Below are 9,878 nucleotides of genomic sequence, written 5' to 3' on the forward strand. Positions count from 1 at the left end.
CTGGAGTTGTGCTCAGATTGGAGCCCAGCTGGAGTGAGTTGAGGGAGAGAAGCGGGGATGGGGGGGCAACAAAAGCAGAAGGAGAAGGGATACGAGGTGAGGCTGGGGGGATTAGGAGGCGGGGGTCTTGCTGAGCTCTGACAGCAAGCATCCCGGAGAAGAGGGGAGATTCAATCCGTAGAAGAAAGAATGAACAAGGCAAAAGGGATATGAGGAGAATTCCCAGTGCGCCTCTCTTTGGGAGTGATTTAACATTTGATTAAGAGAGCGGTGCTGTTATACCAGAGAGGGGCAGTACCATAGACTTGTCTCAGAAGACTGGGTGCAGTTACACAGCCCCTCCTGAACCATCATCTCCGATAAATCCATAGACCATGAGAAGATGCAAAAGTAGAATCCTCCGTTGTCGAAAACAGGGAAAGGGAGAGTTAAAAGGATGGGAGAGCACTGGCTTGAGGCCGAGTGCCCAGAAAACACTGGATCATGACACAGAGAACTAGCAGAGAAAGTTAGAAACACAAGGAGCAAACGAAAGGTATTTTTCAGAGCAGACTGAAATTTAAAAGATGAAGTGACTAAAGAGAAGCTCATAGAAATACAATACATTTAATGTATGAATATTTAGAGTGAGTTGAGGGAGAGAAGCGGGGGGGGGGGGGCAACAAAAGCAGAAGGAGAAGGGATACGAGGTGAGGCTGGGGGGATTAGGAGGCGGGGGTCTTGCTGAGCTCTGACAGCAAGCATCCCGGAGAAGAGGGGAGATTCAATCCGTAGAAGAAAGAATGAACAAGGCAAAAGGGATATGAGGAGAATTCCCAGTGCGCCTCTCTTTGGGAGTGATTTAACATTTGATTAAGAGAGCGGTGCTGTTATACCAGAGAGGGGCAGTACCATAGACTTGTCTCAGAAGACTGGGTGCAGTTACACAGCCCCTCCTGAACCATCATCTCCGATAAATCCATAGACCATGAGAAGATGCAAAAGTAGAATCCTCCGTTGTCGAAAACAGGGAAAGGGAGAGTTAAAAGGATGGGAGAGCACTGGCTTGAGGCCGAGTGCCCAGAAAACACTGGATCATGACACAGAGAACTAGCAGAGAAAGTTAGAAACACAAGGAGCAAACGAAAGGTATTTTTCAGAGCAGACTGAAATTTAAAAGATGAAGTGACTAAAGAAAAGCTCATAGAAATACAATACATTTAATGTATGAATATTTCTGCATTTGACCAAGGTCCTCCCAGTATCCCTGCGGATGCTGTATTTACAGATTGTGTGGTGGTGCGGTTAAGTGGATTCAAACCTGGTTGAACAATTCTGGTTGAATGCAAAGAATACTGATTTACTCACGGGTTCACCAAACTGTAGCTGGTGCGTGCATGCATGTGTGCGTCAGACTCGTGAAGCAGACAGGAACCTTGTTTTAAAATGCACATTCTCAGACCATACTGGTAACAAATGGGTGTGGCGTGCCCCCCGCCCCTGCCCCCCCGCCACCTACGCTTTTAACAGGTGATTCTGTCCTGTGGTCCATGGACCGCTTTCTGAGAAACACTGAATTGGGGGTCAAGGGCACCCTGGAAGGAGGTTCCTAGAACAGTCTCCCAGGGGATTCCATCCCAGGTTCTTCCCTGTTTAAAGAAAAAGGGTAAAAACATTTGCACATGTGTCTTCATCTTCCCCCCGCAAAATCAGCGTTTTGGATGAAAACTCAAGGAGGCTGTTTAATGAATCTTGAGAGGACCCCCAGGAGTGTGAGTCAGAGAAAGTATGATCAGTGACAGAGGCAAGACTTCGAATGATTTGTTCAGGCTGGAATGTTGGACTAAAACCAGCTAGATGAAATTTCACAGGGATGGATTTAAAGTTCCTCTTTTATTTAAAACAAAACAAAAAGCAATACGGCACTAGAGGAAGAAGGAACGCCTGGGCTTAGCGGCAGTTCCTGGGGAGAAATCCAGGGATATTAATGGACCACAAGGTCAGTGACAGGGAGGGAGGACCCCAGGGCATTAGCCCCCTGGAGGGACCAGCTGGAGGGACCGGCTGGGCTTGGGTGCTTCACTCAGAGGCCACGTTTAAGGGTGACATGGACCGATTAGAGAGAGTTGAGCCAGGGGATGATGTAGACCAGGGTCTGGAGGACACATCTGACTCGTAGAGCAGAAAAGGGGTGACACGGAGCCCCATTCAGATGTCTGACAGGGTGCCTTGCAGAATTGGAGGCTTATCCCAGTCTGGCCCCGAGGACAGCCAGGAGCCAGCAGGTACGTGATTTAAGGTGGTAGGCTTCAGCTCAACCTAACTCAACCTAAGAAGGGACTTTCTAGAAGCCAGAACATTTCAGCAGGACAGATGCCTCGTGTGTGGTGTGGGGAAGTGGAGGTGAAAGGATAGAGAATGGAGGGGGCATCCCCAACCCTTGGAGGGTTTGGGAGAGGTGAGTGTGATTTCATGAGACCTCAGTGGTCCCCAAGCCCACGTGTGTCAGAGTCACCTGGGGAGCTGGCAAAGGTACGAGTTCCTGAGCCCCTCCCAGACCTACTGTAGCATCAAAATCCCTAGGGCCCGGCCAGCAGTCTTCCACCCTTCAGAGCCCCGGGACTGGAGAACAGGAGTATTTTCTTGTTGGCTGAATGAAACGTGCTGCAGAGCTAGTTGGCCAGGCCAGAGACCACTGCCCCAGAACCTTCCTCCCTCCCCCGGCCAGCCCATCTGCCAGAACTCTAGACCACCCCCTCTCCCCTACCCCCAGGAAAGAGTTCCTCAGCTAAAGTCAAAAACCTGCTCTCATGGATGTTTAAAGGCGCTTTCATCATAATTGCCAAAACCTAGAAGCAACCGAGAAGCCCTTCAGTAGGTGAATGGCTAAATTGTGTTCATTCAAACAATGGGATATTGTTCGGCGCTTAAAAAAAGAAAAATGAGCTGTCAAGCCATGAAAAAACATGGAGGAATCTTAAATACATATTACTAAGTGAAAGAAGCCCGTCTGAAAAGGCTACGTACTGTAGGATTCCAACCATGTGACATTCTGGAAAAGGCAAAACTATGGAGACAGTAGAAAGATCAGTGGTTGGCAGGGGTTAGGGATGAGGGAGGGATGGATGGGCAGAGCACAGAGGACTTTAAGGGCAGTGATATTACTCTGTATGAAACTATAATGGCGGATACATTTGTCCAAACCCGTAAGATTGTACGACGACACCAAGAGTGACCCTAATGTAAACTGTGGACTCTGGGTGATAGTGACGTGTCCACGTAGGTTCGTCGGTTGTAACAATTGTCCCATTCTGGCGGGGGCTGGGGACGGCTGGGGAGGCTGTCTGGGCGTGTGAGGCACCATAGGGTATATGGGAAATTGCTGTACTTTCCATTCAGTTTCGTTGTGAAGTCTAAACGGCGCTAAAAAATAGTATACTAACAAAATTTCTCCTCTGGGTGTCACCTCTAAGTTTGGGGTCTTGCCTCTAGTGCTGCGGTGGGCGTTGGTTTCTATGGAAACAGCGAGGCCAACGATGGAGTGTACCAGCTGATCTACTCCCTGGACAATGCCAACCACACCTTCTCTGGGATCGATGTGCTGGTAAGGTCGCGGGCGGCCGGTGAGGTCAGCGTGGTGGGACCGAGAGCCCCAGTCAGAGCCCAGCCAGCTCGGCTCCAAGGGGGCCGGACTCCCCTTGGGGCTGCCAGTTGGTCCCACCAGGAGCCAACCAGCGATTTCTGCTCCCCAGGCTGGGGGGCGGGGGGCACAGGGGGCAGGGGTAGGAGTGAGGACCGAAGGAGAAAGGCTACGGGGTCCTGGGGGCCAGGACGGCTGTGGGATCAGAGCCCGTCCATCTTCAGCAGAGCTGAGCACTGTGCCGTTTGTTCAAGAGGCCCCTGAATGTGGACAGTCGACCCCGTGGTGTTTTCTGTGTTCACTTTCAGTGCTGGGTGTAGAGTATGGTGGGTGGCGTCCAGGAGATGTCAACACTCTTCAAAAACAAGTGAAGAGCCCCAAACCCCGCAAGGTGTCCTCCGGGCTCTGGTTTCCAGGCGCCGTGACTCCAGCTGGGGGCTAAGGGTGAAGGATGTGCTGGGCTGGCCAGAGGAGAGGAAGGAGTTTTCGCCCAAGGAAGAGGTCCACTTGCTGAGCCTCGAGGGCGGGGAGAGTCAGGGTCTTCAGAAAAAGGTAGCCCATGGCCCCCAGTGCTTGTCACTTTCTCTCTGGAACCACTGGCTCTTTCCAGCTAATTTCCCAGCAGCCCCTGGCGCCCTAGGAGCCAGGCTCCAGGGCAGTTTTCAGAAATGCCAGTCCTGTCCGCCATCACCTCTGGGCCAGTTCAGGGGTGACCTCAACAAATGAGCAGTTGTGTCAGGCAGCCTCAGCCACGCAATCCAGCCCTGACCGGAGCCTGTGGACCTCACTTCATCCTGGTGCCGCTTCAGGAGGATTTGACCTCAGTGCCCCTCCTCTCCCTTAAGCCCCTCTCAGGCCTTAATCCCCCAGCCCGGCTCCTCCCAGGAGGGACTCCCTTAAAGAGACAGCTGTGCTGCTCCTTGTGGGTACGGCTGGGTGCTGGGTGCCATGGCCTCAGAGAGGGTCCTTCTGGGGAGCCGAGGGTCACACACCAGAGCAGGGTCCCAGGTCTCCTGCTGAGCTCATCCAACCGCCCCCTGTGTTCACTGGGACCCGTCCCTGGGGACTGAGAGCTGTCTGGACACTGGGCTGGAGCAGCTCTAACGGGGCGAGGATGGGGCGGCTGGGATGGGGGAGCTGAGGGGCCGAACGCCACCTGACCAGCACTGGGTGGGGCCTGGGGGGAGATCACTGCCTGGGGACCCCCGCCATTCCCTCTGCCCTGGTGGGGAAGGGGCTCCACCCACCGGCACAGAACCACTGGAGGAAGAGCCAGCCCCTGAAGGAGAATCCCTTCCCCGGGAAGCCCCAGAGCCATGACCTTCACTGGCTGACTTGTGACCATTGTAAGGAATGACCCGTGGCTCCCCAGGGCTGAGGAAGAAAGTCCCAGAGCCGCCCTGCTGGGAAGATTCAAGCTTTTCATGTCCTTATCCCCCGTAGATGAGCTGGGCCTGAGACCCCCAGGCTGGGCCCATCCACCCCAGCTGAGAGGTCCCCAGGGTTGGGGTGGACGTTGTGCATCAGACCCCAGGTCTCTAAATGCCCCCGTGTTCCTGAAGGGAAGGGTTCCGTGTGTCTCTGGCGGTCAGCCCCTCATCCTCTCTCCACCATTTCCGAAAAGTGAAGGCAGGCATCCCAGGCTCTGGTGGTGGTCCAGCCGGCCAGGAGCTGCTTGGGTCCTGATGGCCACCTCCTGTGTTGACCTGCGTCCTTGGCTGGGCCTGCGGGGCTGGTTTGGGCCTCGGGTGGGCACCCAACACTCCCAGTCCCAAGGGCTCCAGGGGAGGCAGCAGATCTTAGAGGGCTCCCTAGATTGGAGGGGGGTGAAGGCCAAATATCACACAAATGATGTTAGATGAGATAATGCCCATGAAAGTGCCTGGAATCTCCAAAAAACGCTCCACATTGGGAGGGGGGACCCTATGCTAATGGTGCCGTTATTATAATTACTGTAATTGTGTATATTACTGTCATCATCACGAAAGAGAGAGGAGGCTTGCACTGGGGGGCGGCGGCACTCAGGAGACAAGTCAGGTGACTAAGACCTGGGCCAGAGTGAGGTGGGCCCTGCCAGGCTCCCCTTCCCAGACCAGAAGCCGCAGGCCTGCGCCCTTCCTCCCTGAGGGAGCCCTGTGCCTCGGTGGGCGGCGGGAGGGTCCTGGGTCAGCTGCACACTCTGATTTGGGGGGTCGCAAAGGGTCATTTGGGAGTGCCAGGTGGGTCCTTTCTCTGGATCCAGCGCCCCGATCTGGGCCCCAGTGACTCACTCAGGGCATCTTGCACACCTCTAACCCACTGGGGTCTCGGCTTAAAACCAGGGCCTTGGGCTCTACAGCCCCTGGGAGCTCAGCTGGCTCGAGTTTGAGCCACATGTTCTGGTGGCCACTGAGGCTCCTCTGGGTTCTCCTTTGCATTGGCATCAGGCCTGTGGGCAGCCCTGGGGAAGGAACTGGGCACAGAGAGGTCGTGTTGCTGCTGCAGGGTAGGGAGCTAGTATGTGTTAGAGCGAGTATTGGAACCCAGGGGCCTGGTCTTAGCCTTTCCCTTCAAGGCTCTGAGATGGGGGCCCTGCCCCCGGCCTGCCAAGCCTCCACCCCTTCATCTCCTGGCACTTCATCCCCTGCCTGTCTAGAAAACCTCATCAACTCCCTCTCTAAGAGGGAGCTTCCTCCGTCTCAAGAGATTTTCAAACTTGAGCTTGCATCAGAATCCCCTGGAGGGCTTCATAAACACAGATGGAGGGGCCCACCCCAGACTTTCCAATTCTGTAGGTCTGGGACCAGGCTGATAATTTGCATTTATAACGAGTTCCCAGCTGATAACAGGTCCAGGGGCCACAGCTGGAGAACCACGGCTCCATCCTCTGGGGCAACAGCTTCCTCTACCACCTGCTAGCTCGCCCCTAAGCCCACCCCAGCCTGGGGAGCTGAGCCGGCCCTCCCGATTCCCCGTGGGAGTGCCTGATCCACCTCTGAGTGTCCCCATCGCCATCTCCCTGTGGGGAGCTCTGTGCTGAACCTCTAAGGACTGGAGGTGCAGTGGGGAAGCCGGGGGTGTAAGTAGGTCAACGCTGTGATTTTAATTTTTTCTATTTTGTTTCGTTTCCTATGGGAAGACATCAGGAGGAAAGAGAGGGCCTGGCTTTCGGGGTTTTTTTCCAAGGAGGAATTTAAGAAATAGAGAAGTTAAACGTATAGAGCTATGGAAGGGGAGAAAAAGTCGTCTTACAGGAAAAGTTTACAGAGCACTTTTTTTTTTGGCTGTGTTGGGTCTTCGCTTCTGTGCGGGCTTCCTCTAGTTATGGCGAGCGGGGGCCACTCTTCATAGCGGTGCGCTGGCCTCTCTTGTTGCGGAGCACAGGCTCCAGACACGCAGGCTCAGCGGCCATGGCTCACGGGCCCAGTTGCTCCGCGGCACGTGGGATCTTCCTGGACCGGAGCACGAACCCGCGTCCCCTGCATGGGCAGGCGGACTCCCAACCACTGCACCACCAGGGAAGCCCCCTACAGAGCATTTTTAATGGCCCTGTGATCTAAAGTGTGCTGGGTATCATATAGGAATATGAAAATATCACACAGTACCGGTCTTGCTCCCAATGTTAACATTTATTGAGTGCCTTTGGATCAATGGCTGCAAAGCACTTGTCCGTTGATCTTATTGAATTGAAAAGGAACGTTTATTAGGGTGAGGTTTAGTTATTGAATTCATTTGTACACGCCCAGCATCTCTGCACTTTGGTATCTCTTAGTCTTTAGCCAGCTTGTAAGAACCAGCAACACGCCAGGAAAAGGAACAAGCCGCTGACACTGAAAAACATAAAATGCAACAAAGGGGGCCATTCTCTTTTCTGGAACCAGGAACTCCTAGCCTAGCGCAGATGTGAAAGGCCACAAAGTTGCTGTCAAGTCCCCCCTAATGCAGAGAAACAGCGTTTGCTGCCAGGAGTGGGGTCTGATCACCTCTCTGCAGAGATCTCCCCATTGGACACTCCTAAACCTTCTTCTGGGTCTTTTTTTTTTTTTTTTTTTGGCAGTACCACAAGGCTTGCGGAATCTTAGTTCGCCGACCAGGGATTGAACCCACGGCCCTCGGCAGTGAAAGCGCAGAGTCCTAACCACTGGACCGCCAGGGAACTCCCATTCTGGGTCATTTTTCTCTTCCTTCCAGATGTGGGGGAGCTGAAGTCTGCCTGGAGGAATAGCGCACACTTCTCGCTTCCAACCAGTTGTGCTTGTTGGTAGAGCATGACAGTTTCAGAGCAACGAAGCCCTTCTTCCCCTCTTGCTGACACCCAGGCTCAGAATGGGCTTGGCAGGGAGGTGCTTGGGGTTCCCAGGCTGGGTCTCCAGCCCCTGCCGGGACCCTGCCTCTGGGCTATCGAGAGGCACCTTTCTAATTCTTGTGGTCCTTGTTTGCAGGCCCAGGAGAGTCACCTCCATTGACCTTCCCTCTCTACCTCTGAGCAGAAAGATGCTTCCTTCAGGCTCTGCTCAGCTCCAGGCAGGACAAACGTGGTGGTGGTGGTGGGGGGACAAGCACAGAGAAGGCGCAGATTTCCTCCTCCTGTCACGTGTCCCGGCTGCTCGGAGGCAGGATCCCGTCTGCCTGTATTATTTCAAAGTTCCATTGTTCTGCCCTCACTCGGGGGGTTCAGGACGCTGTGGGCTGTCCTTTGCTCTACAACAAAGCCTTTCTCTTGTGAGACGCTGAGAAAGCCTATTGTGGGAACAAAAGGTCAGGTAGCAACAGAGGGACTCTTCAGTTTAAACATTTTATTCCTCACCCCCCAAAAGAATTCATCACCCAAGGTGTTTAAACTTTGAAGAGAATCCTCAAGGAAGAAAAATGGCTTCTCTTGTTTGTTTCCCCATCTGGGTCTGTCTTTCTAGGAAAGCACTGTGTCTTGGAGCCCAGGTCCTGGTCAGGGCCAGATCGAGCCTGTCCCCTGGATGGAGGGACCCATGGGCTGGGCGGGTAGTGGGAGCCTCTGTTGTCCATCCTCCGTCTGGACCACAGCCTCGTGACTCTTCAGGGCTGGGGGTGGCGCCCGTGGGGCACTCATTCAAGGACAAGCTCTTCTCCTCCAGAGTTTGAGGCAGAGGGTTTACCTCTCCGGCTTCCTCCCACCAGACTCAGAAGCCCCGCCCCTCCCCAGGTGTCTGGAACCACCCAGAAGATGAAGGTCGACCTCGAGCAGCACTTGGCCCGGCTCAGTGAGATCTTTGCCACCCGGGGCGATTACCTCCAGACACTGAAGTTCATGCAGCAGATGGCGGGCAACATCATCGTGCAGTTGGCAGGGGTGCCCGTGTGGACAGAGGTCACCAAGGAGCTGACCGAACTGGTCAACCAGACTGGCTACGTGGAGTACTACCGGTGAGGGGCCCCAGGGAGGGGTGATGGGGCTGCACCAGCTTCCTTCATCCAAGCCAGCGTCTTGGGGCTTGGGCTGGGAAGTGCCACCAGAAGGTCTTAAGCCTTAATGACTGAAATCCCTAGGACATGAGAGCTTGTGGGGGGTCGAGCAGTGGGCATGTAGTACAGCCTGCTTGTACAGGCAGGCGCTGAGCCCCAGGGAGGGGCACTGATGTGCCAAGATCTCAGCGCAGGAGGCTGGACCTGGCCTCCCACCCCGCACACGGCAAGGGGCTCCTCCGGGACCAGCATCCTCTGTGGCTGGCCTGGGTGAAGTGCTGGTGGCTTATGGGTTCCTCACCTGCCCGGGTTTCTGGGACAGGGTTCCCTCCACCTGCATTCTCGGCCACAGAGGTGCAGGGCGTCGGGGAGACGGCAGCCTCTTTGCCTCCCCCCAGTGGCAGCTGCTTAGCAAGCTCAGAGATGCCTCCAGCCTGAGTGATGTGGGCTGCGGGGCGCCACCCCACCTTTGCCATATCAGGTATGCAGGTTCATACCTGTGTCATCGAGCCTTTGGGGTTTCATTTACGTCTCCCCTGCCTCCCCATCACCCAAACCCCATCCCAGGTGAAGGCACTGGACACAGGCCAGCTGACCAGGGACCGGCTGCCCTCCCTCCACGCACAGGGTCTGGTGAAGGTCACTCTGGGGACAACCAAGAAAGGAGGAGGCAGTCCCGGCTTTGGGGGGCTCCCAGCCGAAGGGTGACACCCACTCATGGCATACACGTCCTTGCGCACCCAGGGCAGGGCGCCTGGCACGGAGGCAGTGCTGGGGAGCAATGGACACAGGAGCCCTGAAGAGCAGGTGTCCGCTCTTTGGATGCCCCTCCCGCCGCCCC

At 55.0% G+C, this 9,878-nt stretch overlaps 1 protein-coding gene across 1 annotated transcript in view; it reads left to right on the forward strand.

The window, feature by feature from the left end:
* TTYH2 (tweety family member 2) overlaps nt 1–9,878 on the forward strand; it is a 42,132-nt gene that overhangs the window by 12,914 nt on the left and 19,340 nt on the right. Inside the window, exons 4-5 of the mRNA XM_024760597.1 lie at nt 3,472–3,583; nt 8,778–8,998. Coding sequence (XP_024616365.1) covers nt 3,472–3,583; nt 8,778–8,998 — 333 coding nt within the window. The remainder of the gene's footprint in view (nt 1–3,471; nt 3,584–8,777; nt 8,999–9,878) is intronic.

This window comes from Neophocaena asiaeorientalis, unplaced genomic scaffold (genome assembly GCF_003031525.2).
Source record: "Neophocaena asiaeorientalis asiaeorientalis breed wild unplaced genomic scaffold, Neophocaena_asiaeorientalis_V1.1 scaffold30, whole genome shotgun sequence".
Lineage (NCBI taxonomy): Eukaryota > Metazoa > Chordata > Mammalia > Artiodactyla > Phocoenidae > Neophocaena > Neophocaena asiaeorientalis.